The sequence below is a fragment of the Paramisgurnus dabryanus genome, chromosome 17 (assembly GCF_030506205.2).
Source record: "Paramisgurnus dabryanus chromosome 17, PD_genome_1.1, whole genome shotgun sequence".
Lineage (NCBI taxonomy): Eukaryota > Metazoa > Chordata > Actinopteri > Cypriniformes > Cobitidae > Paramisgurnus > Paramisgurnus dabryanus.
Window position 1 is genome coordinate 8,137,772 of NC_133353.1, and position 14,538 is coordinate 8,152,309.

The following is a 14,538-nucleotide window of genomic DNA, read 5'->3' on the forward strand; positions in this document are numbered from 1 at the left end:
CACTTTTACCACAATAAAACCATGGTTAATTTTCGTAAGGGAATATCCATTTCGAGAAAACACCAAATTTAGGTGTCCTCTGTGCACTTTGGATGCAAGTGTCCGCCAAATGTGTAAATGTGAACATTGGTGGATTGTCTAAAACAGTGGTTCTCAACCCCCTCCCCTTGTGTATGGTCCCCCCCCAAAAGAAATGTATGACATTAAACATTGTAATACTTAAAATTTTAATGAAACAAAACATATTAAATTATACAACGTATTGCTGTTGGTATAGCCTTATGTTTCTGAGGTTTAATTACACAGAATTTATGATAAATTAATGTATTTTATAAAATGCCATAATACTGGGGCCCATCTCGCAGCCCCCAGTTTGAGAACCACTGGTCTAAAAGACTAGTTGGTCTTCATGAAGCCCTGTGTAATAAAGCTGGTTTCGAGTCCCGTCCAATGGCTGTCAGAAGTGTTTTTAGTGATATGAATTCTATATGCAGTTAAGGTGCTACACGGAAAAAAAATATTCATTCAATTTAACCAATTTTTTTAAGGAAAGTGGTTGCAATCAATTTATTTTTAGCTACATTTAAACAAAAGTTTTTTATTTTATTTTACTTTACTAATATTTTTTGTTTAAATGTAGCTTAAATAAATTGATTGCAACCACTTACCTTAAAAAAATTGAGTAAATTGAAAAAATAATTTTTTTCAGTGTAGGTTATAGCACCGTTCAAGACGTTTCATGAACGGAAAGAAGAATCCTGGAGGTTTATTCAAATAAAATGTGATACAGAGACTTATTTAACAGGATTTCAGAGAATATTTTAACATATAGATGAAACTGGCACAATATGTACTTTTAAAACCAATATGGATGTTACACAAGTCTGGTATAAGTGCTACACTTTGTCCGCTTAAGGACTAACTTGTAATATAGTCCAGCTGACTCTGTATGACAGTCTTTAATGGGCAACTGATTTCCTGCACAGAACTTATGTCATTCAAAGGAAATGTGTTTTCCTCTGCGGTACCGTCACCAGAACGAAGGCGTGTGGCTTGTTTTAGTGCAATAGGACAGTCAGATGTCACAATCCCGTTATCTTGATCATGGACCCTGGGAAACTGCCACAAGTATGTGTCCTCTTGTTGTCTGTGTGTCTTCATGTGGGCATTTCGACTTTTCACTTTAAAAAACACCCTATGAAATGAGATGTAATATGAATCAGATCATAACCACTGTGACTCATAACTGTATTGTGATGTTTCTGTTTCTGACTGGCTTACTTTCCACATTCGGTGCAGGGAAATACAAGAGTTGAATCTGTATCTCCACTGGTGGTGCTGTTGGAAGGAGAACTTCTTACAGAACCCGAACCCAAAGACTGAGTCAGCGTGGATGCTCTGTGTTCTGCTGGCGAGCTACAGAGCTGACCGAGGTTGTTCTGGTTCCATAGTTTTCCGTTCATTTGCTTTAAGGAAAAATATTAACATTATAAAACTTAAGGAAAAGTTCAACTCAAAATTAAAGTTGTGTCACAACACTATCCAGTTTACAGTGAACACAGATTTTGCCATGCTCCAAAAAGCACAATTAATATTATACGTGCACTATATTAAAAATTTTGCAATAGTAAGACCTGACAATCGTTTCATGCAAGAAATAAATGAAGTGTTATAAGTAATTTACTAAGCTACTGTTATTGCTTTTGGAGCTCAAACGATGTGTTCACAAGTTTTAGTATGAATGTTCTTCAAACTATAACCCACAGAAATAAATCAGCCCACAGGTTTGAAATGACTGAAACCATGACTGAATCATTTAAGTATCATTAATAGATCAAAAATATAATACAAATAAATTAATAGTATCATTGGTAGATAGAAGAAAACTACTATTTATAACGTGTAAATGACCCTTGTTCATGGGCGTCGGAACCATTATATGCAGGTGGGACAAGACCCACTCACTTTTAAGACCAATGATATAATTGTACCCACTCAATTTTCACTAATTTAGCGCATATCTCTGTTCACTTGTCAGAGCACCAACAGTCAAATTCATTTTACTTGGAATGCCTGAAGTGCAACCTTCCAATCTTTCTGATCAATTCAATACGGAAGTGAGTTAAACTGCAATTCATCGACGGGCCACTAGAGACAGGCTCCAAAAGGGAGTCAATTCCCATAGACCCCCATGTTAAAATGCTCAACTGTAAAGCAGAAAATAATATGTTTACATTCTGGTACAAACTGTGTTTTGGTCTATATAGCTAATTTTGTGAGGAGGGGTGAATTTTTTTGTAACTCGTCCATTTAAATTATATTAAAGGTGCTCTAAGCGAATTCACACATTTTAGACCATACAAATTTTTTGTTACATACAGCAAATATCTCTTCACTATCTGGTTGCTGCCTGTCCGCTGATCAAACTGTAAAAAAACGCGATCTCTGTAGACAGCCTAGGCTCCACAAACTGCAATAAAAACAAAGTGGCCAAACCTACCACCAGAAACGATAACAAAGTGTTCCACCCAATAAACGGCAAGAAGGAGTGGGAGTTAGGCGCGTTCATGAAAGCACGGAAGGGAGGGGGAGGAGTTAGCTACGCTCCGTTTGTTTGAAAACAGTTCAAACATCAACAAAAAGTAACGTCACACAGATTCCCTTAGAGCGCCTTAAAGTTCTTAAAGGGACATAAGTAGGATTTACCCCATCTAGTGTTGAAATTGTATTTTGCATTCAAACGAATAGTGCTCTCTAGCGCCTCGCTTTTCCAAATGCATGTTGCAACTACGGTAGCCGTTATTTAATCACTGATCTCCTTGTCCGTTTCAGTTAATTCACGTGTTCTGAATGAAAACGCGTTGTGGAAACGCCTTGGTAGGCTAGTGCTTTTTGTCCCTCCCGCCTCTTTACCCATTTTTTGTTATCTGCAAGTGTTGCACAGTGACGCGCGGTCACCGACACTACGTCCAGAATTTGTACAGTTTATGGGAATGCACTATTAAATTAAACTTCATTTCGCGTTTTAGCTACAGCCTTGACTTTCATGCTGCTGCTCCCTTAAATCCATTCCACCTGCCTCATTTAGTTTACAGTATATAATTTAAACGCCATTTTGTGTTTTCGAAAATTTCAATACTTTCGCCTGTTGCAGTCCGGGCCGCGACACAACAAGGTAAACTAGGTTTTTAGGCTATAAAAGCACTTGTTTAAAATAGCCTCTACTCCAGGAAATGTTTTGGACCCACCCACAGTTTTTATTGGCTTCCGACACCCATGTCCTTGTTGCCATGGTGATGTTGTGCTGTTACTAAAAGAACACTTCAATGTTTATAGCTGCACTGATGCAATGCGTTGCTATGGCGATAGGTTGCAAAGATAGGTTGCACAATAATACTTTAATATTTAGGGATCCATACTCGATAATCATTAGTATAAACAGTATAAATTGTGATGCATTGACAAACACCAACAATGATAAAATGACATAAAGGCACACATATGCCACACAAACCAGCAAGTTCATCACATTTCAAAGAATGCAGAGGCAGTGCAGTGTGTGTATACTAGTAAATGACAGGAAATGAAAAAACACCTAGTTTCAGTACTGCAGTATAATACCTGACAAATACTTACAGAGACTTCACAGACAAACACAGTGTGGGAGTCTGAGCTTTTGCTCTTGGTTTCTTGCTCTGTCGTGAGGCTTTTTGACCAGTCCTCCTAATTCATGAATTACATACACATAAAAATAGGAAAGCAATATAATACTAATAAATTAATAATACCCAATATATAGATAAATAATTAGATGTAAATTGAAATGTAAAATTACCATAGTAGTGAAGTAATTCTTTGGGTGAGTTAAAGTGTAGGTAACTGTGAAAGGCATTTGTGTATTGTGGTAACACGCATAACTAAAATTACTACACCTACAATCTAACCGCCGCTTACTTCAACAGCCCAAACTTTTTATACATATATCAGATTGGTCGTTCGTAATTATAATATATATGTAACATTTTATAATTTTATATTATCTTGTGTATTATTTCTTTATTATTTTTATATATTATTTTCCAAGAAAATTTAGCACCTCTAAACTTTATACTTCTTATAACCATTTAAACATTTTACTTTTGAGTTTGTGTTTCTTTGTAATTCATATTATTCTCAATGGTGATTCTGGTTTTAAAGTAAAAAAAATACTTGAATAGCCTACAATAAATAAAAATTTGAGCAAACTAGTATAACAGATACTACAATAATAAACACAATGAAAAACAATTAAACAATGAAAAAACATTGTTTGTGGTAGCAAAAAATTTCAGTAAATATCTCAAAACATAGTAATAATAATAAACAATGTAAAATGCTAAACTATAATGGTGCTAAAAAGAAATTTATTTTTATCTAGTGACATATAGGGACAGATTTATTTAACAGCATATATTAGCGTTAGAGCGCATTTTAAAAAAAGGTTTTTGTTAAAGAACACAGGCGCAAAAATCTCATTTCCATAATGACCAACACAAAAGCAGCGCAAATTAGCATAGGGTTTACGACGTGCTTTTTTAGGCATTAAATGATGCCACAAATACTGTACCAATAAACTTAGTAAATCGTGTTGCGTGATTCAGTTAAATTCTCTCCACCCATACATTTTGTGTCTGAAAGAAAACTACAAAGGCATCGCATTTTATTATTGTTTTAAATCTTGACTGTAGTTTTTAATAGAAAATAAGTGTTTAAATGACCCATAATTTCTTATTTTTCCCTTTTAATCTGTGTTAGAAATGTGAGCCCCTTTAACCTATTGCAATCTAAAAGCAAGTTCTTAAAAGGTTTAATCGAATTTACCCAAATATAAATATACCTTAAGAAACACAACAGTAATTGATTAGAAACAGGCCAGTAACTCACCTGCTGATCTTGAACAGGAGTAGTCAAAGCTGAACTAACTCTCGTACCCAAACGCAAACGTTTCTTCCACGTGTAGTAATATTCAACACACTGGGCTATGGTCTTAGTCTTGACCTATAAAACACAAAGGTTTCTCACAGTTACCAAACCACAGAGTCACAGATTAATACTAATGCATGTACAGTATTATAATAATAACTGCATGACTTGTTAAATAAAGCGCTAACTACCACTTTCTGGACGAGATAGAAGTCTTTGTTATGCAGTAATAGTGCTTTATTCAGAAGTCGCTTCTCTTGGGGACTCCACAAATCTGAACCTGGTTGATTAGAGATGAGGGAGAGGAATCATTGTAATTTAATATTTTATGTAGCTTTTAATTTTATTATACTTCCTCAGGAGGAAATTCATACAGATGATGTGATCATTTCCATTAAAATAAAAAGCTTGAATATTTTTAGATACAGAGTCTATTGAATAGCGACCATGCGGTCGGTCACGCACCTGCGTAATGATAGTCTGTTTTGGGGCCGAATGTGTTTCTCCAGGGCAAGAGAAGTTTCTCAATGGTATTCTGGAACACAATGAAGAGATTTTAGAGAAGACATTTTACAGATTAAACGTTGTAATAAACCATACTAACCATAATATCTCCCCTACACTCAAAAAGACAATGTAGGACATATTCAGTGTTTGTTCCTCCTCCTGGTAGTACACTAGAACAAGCCATTTTTAACAGGTCGTCCACTAAAATGAGACAATAAAGTCAAAGGTAGTTCTATAAAACAAATCTTTTAGCACAATATAATCCACTGATGTTACCTTTTTCTTGGTTATTAGGGGTATCCAGATCTTTGGTGGGCATCCACAGAAGAACTGCATTATGTGAGTCTTCCTCTGTGGGGGATTGACTAATTTCTGGGATTTTAGCTTGGAATTCTTCACCAATATTAATTCGCCTGCAATAAACATGTATTACAATTACAGGCTAATAGTATGAGACTGTCACCATGTTAAATAATTACATACAATCTGACATTGAAATAATTTGCAGTGAGCTTTGTGTTTGTTGGCATATAGGTTTGAAATCTTAAAATATATTTTTTTACAAAAACTTACGATTATCATAAAAAAACATTAACGAAACCCCACCTTTAACTCCGCCCCTAAACCCAACATCATGCACAGGGGTCAAGGCAAATCGTACAAAAATGTATGAATGTAGTCGTACAAATTTATACGAATTATCCACCTCGTAAAATACATATGAATTGCCATGAGATCGCGTTGGAATCGACTTGAATGTTTTGCTTTGAGTGTTTTTTTCTTGTTTCTGGTTTTTCCAATCATTATTGCCGTTGTTCATAAATGAGGATTGTAAAAATTTTTAGAATAACAAACACATAGCAACTTCTGGCAACCAATAAATTTGTGTACCAATAAAATTACATCTGGCAACTACAGAAATCACACACGTCACTTTTAAATATAAAAGAAGTTAAATACTTACGGTGTTACATTGACAACTTTCTGTGCTAAAGTAACAGCAGAGTTTTCTGGATCACCTGTGAATAAAAGATGTATAAAACATTAATGAATAACCAACATAATCTCATGGCAAATTATTTGTATTTTATGATGTGGCTAATTCGTATTAATTCATACGACTACACAGTTTTTGTAGAGTTTGATTTCACCCCTGTGTTGTTGTGGTTAGAAGGGTTTAATTTTTGTTTAGTTTTTGATAATCATATGGTGTTGTAAAATACAATACGAATTCACATGAGATCAGGTTGGAATTCCTCTCAAACAAAACAGTTTGTAAAATTATGCAATATAAAGTTACATAGTGTAGCCTACAGTAATGGAAAGCAGACATTGACTCTTACCTTTTGCGCTGTGGAGGACATCACCATCAGACTCTGTCCCACCGCCCACACTTCTTCCATTAACAGCACTAAAGAGACCCGAGCCCGGGCGTACGGGACTGAGCATGGGTGGAGGGGTGTACGGTACATCATCACCCCTACTGCTGGGTGTTTTTAGCAGACTTCTGAAAAGCACAGCACCTCTGGACTCCTGACCGGCACTGAGCGGAGGAATCATGAGAGGGACCAAACACTGACGATATCTCGGTTTCCCCTGTTTAGATCCACATTCTCCACCAGTGACGGATCTCTTTATCTAAAATCCCACACAGAAGTATGATAAATGGCCGTATGTGAAACACCTTTATAGTTACAGTTGCGTTATGTCATAGTGTTGTTGTGTTTACTGTTATTATAAAATTGTGAATGTGAAATAAGTAATTGTTTTAAACCCTTTGAACAGTAGTGTATATTTAGTGTATTCATACTATAAATATATGCATATACACTGTAAAAAAAATCCGTAAAAATTGCAGCTGAGTTGCCGGTAATTTACCGTAGATTTAAATTTATGTTATTTACTGGCAACATTTTGTTCAAAGTTAAATGAACATTTAACATTTACAAGTCTTTGTCTTTACAGAGTAAAACTAAAAAACAGCATCAAGAAAAACATTATGGGAAACAAAATCTGAAGCAAAAAACAGAAAAAGGTTGATGATGATTTCTGGTTCCCAGAATGCTTTGCATGAGGCTGTTTTTGTATAGTTTTATTCTGTAAAGATAAAGACTTGTTAATATTTAAAATTTATTTAACTTTGAACAAACTCTTGCCAGTAAATAACATAAATGTAAATCTACGGTAAATTACCGGCAACCCAGCTGCAATAACATTGAAATTTTTACGGACTTTTTTTACAGTGTATATTCACACACACATGCACACTAATGAGATCTTATAGCTAACATACACAAATGTCACAGGCCTCCAATTTCAATATTATGTGGGGTTTTATCAAACCAAATCTAAAAATACCTATGAATGTCAAAACTCACACAGGAAGGCTGGTTCCGCACAGGAGGGAGGGGTGACTGAACACTGCGATCATCATCTTTCTGATGACAATGAGTACCAAGATTAAGTTTGGAGGGGATTTGGTAATTCTTCACAGGAACTGACACGGGTAAGATGATGGGATTGGTTTGAAAGACTTCTCTCTGTTAAAACAAAGAAGTAAAGCAACGTAACAAAATGTTTCCACTTACTGTATGTTTTGTCATTATTTAGTCACTCATTGTTGCAAACCATAAAACAAAAATGGAGATGGCTTAACAGAAAATGGATCAAAACATCCCCATTGGTGATCCACAGAAGATCACAGAGTAACAGGAGCACCAAGTTTAAAATGACATGAGTGTAAGTGAATGTTTACAGAATAGTACTTCTTGGGTAAACTGTTAAAATTGAAGACTTGTTTCACCTTAACGGATGAGGCGTTTGTTCGAAATCCTCCATGGGAGCGCATGTGTCCATTCAGAGCTGGAAGGCTTTTAAATTCCCTGTTACAAACGGTGCATCTCATTCTGGGATGCGAGGGCCCATTTTCTGCCCTAGCACCAAAACAGACTTCATTAATAGATGAACTTATTATTCATTGAAGTCTAAAACACAAATTTAAATCCACACTTATATCACAAGGCTGTTGCATGCTTCATTTTGATTGGTTGACAGACATTTTAAGGATGTGCATTATTTTTCAGTAAACACACACTTAGTTTCAGGTCTGTTGACCGCATTACATTTCCATATCACTATGCCAAATTTAACGGAAATAATTTATTTTTAGCAAATAAAGCCTAAATATATGTGTGGTAGTGAAAGAAAGAAATTGAAAAGAAATCTTTAGATGAGATACTTAAAAATGTGTCCAGCATTTTAAAGCCAAAAACCTGTCGAATGTCTTAAAAATAAAACATCCGAACAATGTCTCAACTGTGGTAAAAGCAGAATAATTGACTCCAGTTCATAAAAATAATGCACACCCGCTGTGTAATAGCCATCAGGGGCCTGATTATTCCTTACATAAAACATGATTCAGATTGTCACACCTGTAATGTTGCGAAGTAGTTTCATCCTGAACATCAGCTGAAGATGCCTGCAAGGACAAAGATATCGATGAGAACCTCGTAGCGCACAACCGTAATGTAATGTAAAGTGCAAAATGTGATACCTGTGACCACTGAGCTGAATGTGAGGGTAGATGTGAAAATATATCTGCTCTCATAGTCGTCTGTGAAACGGCTTTATTGAGCCCTGAACTCTTGTTTGAATAATGGGAGCTGCAGATATCTTCACTTCTATTGGAGAAATTGAAACCGGACTGGGGGTCTTCTTTGGGACTAGAAAACACAGGCGTGTTGGGTGCAGAGTGTTTGTCGTACGACGGCAAATGGCCATCGTGAAACACGTTACATTGCTTTACAGGGATTGACTGCACGTGCTCCTGCGAATGCTGGTGTTGGTAGAGACTGTTTTGATGGGAAAGTGGATGGATATATTGCTGGTCTTGGTAGTGAGGTGACAGAAGGCCTGAGAAGTTTTGCTGTTCTGGGGTCTTGAAGTCTTGACCGTGGCTGTAGGTTGGAGACGGACACTCCTGACAGTCCAGATGAGTTTTATGTGAAAACGTTCCTCTGGGTTGTAGATGAAGCTGTTGTTGTTGGTTCAGACCAATGGGATACGACGTTAGGTGACTTTGATAGCCGTGCTGATGAAACCAAGAGCTCTGGGGTTTATGAAGTGCTCGGTTTACTTGCTCATTGGTCGCTTTTTGTTTGAGTTGCTGGTATCCATAATTAAAATGCTGGTGGTTTTGATAAAGGCCGTGCAGTGAGTTTTGATTGTCTGATGAAGGAAATCCAGTCTGATCACTTATTGTTTGCGTTTGACCCATGGGATTATAAACGGGAGACTGTAAGTGTTGTCTGTCTGATCCATCGGAGAACGTTCCACATTGGAAGACACCTGACATATGATTGTCTTCTGAGTTTTTATCAGCCGTCCTGTTGCCGTCTTCAAAGAGGAGGTGAATGTTCTTGGTCGGGAACGCCTTAGAGAACGGGTCCAACCTTTGAGGGTTGTTGTCTTTGGAATTCGGCGATTCGTTGACATTGAAGGGGTGGATTCGAGAAACAGCAGTGCTTTCAGATAGTTCATCCTGAGATGAACCCCACGATGATCCCCTTCCAAACTGATTGTAATCCCAACTCCCAGCGCTGTTTGGCATATCGAGCAATGGAGAAACATCAGGTCCTGGAGGGACAGGAGATGTTATTTGCTCTTGACTAAAACGTGGAGACATTGGAGATGAGTGAATCGAGTTTATGTTAGGTACACCATAGTGAGGGGCGCCTGGGCTTGGCTGGAACAAATAGTTCCCGTTGGTGTGGTTAGTGAACTGATTTGACTCATAAAGATTTTCTGTCATGATTAAGGTGACACTATTTTTACCGTTATTATAATGGATTGAGAGTATGCGGTTACATGATTGTTCAGATGTCACCATGAAAAGATGCTTGAGTTATGTCTTGTAAATGAAACTTTTGAATGGATGGACTATCATTGCTTGGGCAGACTTCTTCTGTACTTCAAGAACAAGTCACTCCTACAAAAATAAAATAATATAAAAGTTTGTAAATCACTATGCATTAAGTGTAGTGCAAATCAGAAATAAAGAGATATTTTTCTATACTGTGCAGCCAATAGAGTTGTAAAGTTGGATGGCAAAAACATAAGTGCAAAACTCAGAACCCAACCCAAAAACACTGAAGAACAAAAACAATTGAGTCGAGACAACTAAAGCAGGCCAACAATAGAGGACTACAACTGAAGACTACAACAAAACTACAAATATAAAATGGCCGACACACAGGCAGACATATTACAATGGTCAACTCTGGTTTCACGTTCAATTGTACAAAACTTATTTCTCGCCTGAGATGACTTTATTCTCCCCTTAAGAAGTATTCAACCACAAAACAAACTAAAAATATAGTATTTTTTAACACACAGTAGATACAGTAAAGTCACACCATGACTCAGTCTGAGGTTTCCTCTTACATTCATCTGAATATAAAGTTTAGACACCAGCTTCCTGTCACATGGTATGTTTAGAACATAGAATGGTTATTTGATCTGTATCTTAATTATTTAAAAGATCTTGGTGTGTCATAAAAACATCTTTTTTGATTTGGTGCCGCTGAAAGCTTTCACGTAGAGCATTTGACATTTTTATCTCGAATTGCACATCTTAGAGACATTATTGAGTTTTCTCCAAAACTCTTACCAAACGGTGTGCGTATGTTTCTGTGCGTTTGGCGAGTGACAGATGTTGAGTTTGTTTTCTAGGTGTGAAAACAGATCATTCGTTTAACTCTGAATCAGATTAACACACAGAGAGTGTCAAAAGCTCAAGGGCTCTTTGTGGTTTTGAAAGTTTCCATCTTCACTTAGGTCTGTTTACTGAGCGTGTGAACATGCCAGACTTTGACCAGTTAGTGGAACAAGATGAAATGAACTTATAACGTTTATTAAAGAAACGGGTCATCAAAGTGAACCATTCAAAGGTGCAAATCTGCAACGCTTGTTTGTGTATGACAAACGTTATGCTGTGCCTAGACAGTTTAAGCACATTTTTCTACAATAATTTACAGTACACTCACTGTAATAATGATTAAAGTTTTGAGTGCATAAATCTTTCATAATCAAGATTGTTAACATTATGCTAAAATCTGTATGTTTGCAATTCAATCAGTTTTCTAAAATTGCATCACTGTTATTGGTTGAGCTATCAAAGCATGACCTTATGGTCTACTGTAAGTACTGTACATTTACATTCACCTAACAGTAACAGTTGTCAAATGCATTTCCCTCATATTAGTTTCATTTTGCATGCAAATGATTTAAATCATCTCAGTTGTTAAATGCATAATCAAATACGTATTTTGTATGTCAGGGATTTGGTAATGCATTACAACGTTAAGTTCTGGAATCTCTAATTTATGACTGTCAACTGTTACAACTGTATGTGCACGGTGTTAAAAGTGCGTATTGAATTAAATATAAATGAATTACATTAATAATGCAAGCATCGCATATGTTTCTGATATATCCAGAGATCTATTCTAACATATAATCCAATGCTTTTATGAGCCGTCCACTCCCCTCGATGCGGTCAATGGATGCGGTGAAAGACAACACATATGTTCAGTAAATGATATCACAAAAAGATTTTAAATAGCACCATTAATAGTGAATGATTTCATAGCAATAATTAAGTACAGTTGCTACAACAAAACTAACATTGTTTATATACACAAAAGGGCTGTCATCTGTAAAATATATCAGCTTCATTACCTTATAAATGATAACTCTTACCTCTCTGTTATCCATTTTTTTGTTGTAAAGGTTGGCCTCTTAAAATGACACACAAAGAGAATCACAACTAAATCATAACAAACACGCACGAGCCAAACGGACGTCTAACCACAGCAGAGATAAAAGTCAATAACTTAAAACCGATTGTAAAATGGGAAGTCAGTTTAGCTTAAACTGCTGACTAAGGAATTCTGCGTGTGCCCTCTTATAGCAACATCAATGTCTTAAGGCCTGACCGAGTTCAATATAGTTCAGGAAATGTCATCTTTCTCTTTAAGCTTTGGGGCTTCCTGAGGATTAACCACATGCTATTTTCTCAACCTGCTATTATTTGCCTAAACCATTTGTTAGATTCCTAAACTGAAAATGAATAATCTAAATGAAACATTAGTTGGTTTTGCATTCAATTTTACTTCACAATACTGTCAGATTCTCCAAATTTAAGATGCATCCAAACACACAAAACTTTTTAATCGAATAAATGAAATGTTATGGTATTCGTATTTTGGCACACATTTTTACCACAGCCACAATTTTGTACTTGCACATCATAAGAAATGTATGTAAGAGATGTATGTCAAAGTGTGCTTGTGGTAAACACAGATTTGATGCATTAATAAACATTTTCATAGTGAATGTTATTAAATTACAGGTATGTGCTGCTGTGTTTATGCGCATTACTCTGCAGATAAAAAACTATATAAACCATCAGAGAATTTCTAATGGTTTGCATTAAAATCATTAGCTATTACTATTAAAACCATTATTTTAGTTGGATTTAATAGTCCCGCCAATAGAACCCAACACATACCAGTAGAGACCCACGGAGACCACACAGTAAAAAAAACTTTGCTGCCTTAAAATTTTTTGTTGAATCAACTCAGATTTACAAGTCATTTCAACTTACTATTATTTATCTTGACTAGAATGACTACAGTTGAGTTGTTTTAACTTATAAAATTAAGTTGACTTTTCTCAACTATATTTAATAAGTTGTGACAACTCACCTCTGTTGACATGACTTGTAAATCTGAGTTGATTTAACAAACAATTTTAAGGCAGAAAAGTTTTTTTTACAGTGCATTATAGTTTCCATTACAACCATTAAATCCAATAGAATGTCTGTGATGCTATCTATTGTACACGGTGAAAGCATTTAACAACCCATATTAAAGCCTTTTCACATTTTAACTTTTTTTTAATAAATACTCGCCAGATCAGTCCATAGCTGTGGCGGCCGTACTTCAAAAGTGTCACAGTGTCTAAATGTCATGAGGTCAGGTTAGTTTTAGTTAGGTTTAATTTCTCACACACATAGTCTACAGTTTGTCTTTGTTCTGTAAGGTGGAGAATTGTTTGTGTTAAATAAAACATTGGCCTCATAATTATGAAATTAAAAAGGTAATTAAGTAAACAAATTAACAAGTTGGTTTTGCAATGCAATATACAAAGAAGAGGCCCTTATAAAAAACCTCAAACATCATAATTTTTATCTGATCAAGTTGCACCTGTTAACTGAATCCTGTTACCATCTGCAATTCAGTTTTTTAAACACATTTACAGCATTTTAGGGACATTAAACAGTTTACAAGTAGAACATATTATTATTTTTAATTATTGCATATTTTATCTTATTTAGCAGATGCTTAAACAGCAAGTCGCATATTTTAACCTGACCCGAATTAAACTAAACTAAAATTAGCATCGATATTTGCATAAGAGAGAAGGAGAAGCATATTAATATGTATACAAGTGTAGCCTAAGTAAGCTATATTTAATAAAAGGGTGCGGTAAAAAATTCCCAACACATTCATTTACATTTGCGAGCATCGCTTGAGTCTTTAAAACGCGTTTTAATACTTCCGCGAATGAATAAACTGCACAAATATATTTTAATACATCTTACAATAAGTTACAGTAAAATACATACCGATAGAAATTAGGAAAGTGAAACGAGAGTTGTGAATAAACACTGAAGTCCTTCCCGCATCTTTCATCTGAAGGATACAGGAAAGCTCGCCCGCGGATCACATGAACGCGCGCTGCCAGCGGCTCCAGTAACTTTTCCTCAAATACAAGACGAGCTTTTAAGAGTTTAATCCATCATCTGAAAGACTGCAAGTCAGTGAACATACAGTGATGCCCTCTGCTGTAAAAACACGCACATATACACACACTTCCGCATGAACAACACATCCCTAAACACAGTTTCACTATGACTCACAAACACACTTATCTGATTATAAAACACTGACACTTTTATCATTAGCTTCAGTTATTTATGTTTCTTTTATCATCAATAGCAGAAGT

At 35.8% G+C, this 14,538-nt stretch overlaps 1 protein-coding gene across 4 annotated transcripts; it reads right to left on the bottom strand.

Annotated features, from left to right (window-relative positions):
• Positions 1-751: 751 nt before the first annotated feature.
• Positions 752-14,379, bottom strand: LOC135736136 (transcriptional-regulating factor 1). 4 transcript variants are annotated; one of them, XM_065254925.2, is made up of 15 exons: positions 14,159-14,379; positions 9,023-10,456; positions 8,901-8,947; positions 8,273-8,402; positions 7,848-8,009; positions 6,813-7,107; positions 6,434-6,488; positions 5,746-5,882; positions 5,567-5,670; positions 5,428-5,497; positions 5,154-5,242; positions 4,924-5,037; positions 3,637-3,723; positions 1,282-1,466; positions 752-1,195 (listed from the first exon to the last, which is right to left on the bottom strand). In XM_065254925.2, the coding sequence occupies exons 2-15, from the start codon at positions 10,355-10,357 to the stop codon at positions 919-921; spliced, it is 3,087 nt and encodes a 1,028-aa protein (XP_065110997.1). In that variant the 5' UTR covers positions 10,358-10,456; positions 14,159-14,379; the 3' UTR covers positions 752-918. The 4 variants fall into 4 exon arrangements, with proteins under 4 accessions (XP_065110997.1, XP_065111009.1, XP_065111004.1 ...); XM_065254937.2 differs by having other exon boundaries at positions 9,023-10,453; positions 14,155-14,379; XM_065254932.2 differs by lacking the exon at positions 14,159-14,379 and adding an exon at positions 12,229-12,447.
• Between the last annotated feature and the right edge of the window lie 159 nt (positions 14,380-14,538).

Bases quoted from the DNA above. Each gene is read 5' to 3' on its own strand.
- LOC135736136 (XM_065254925.2), bottom strand. From the start codon at position 10,357: ATGGTGACATCTGAACAATCATGTAACCGCATACTCTCAATCCATTAT. The intron at 5,883-6,433 runs GTAAGTATTTAA...TGTTTATTGCAG, and splicing joins AAAGTTGTCAATGTAACACC to GCGAATTAATATTGGTGAAG. The intron at 1,196-1,281 runs GTAAGCCAGTCA...CTCATTTCATAG, and splicing joins CCCTGCACCGAATGTGGAAA to GGTGTTTTTTAAAGTGAAAA.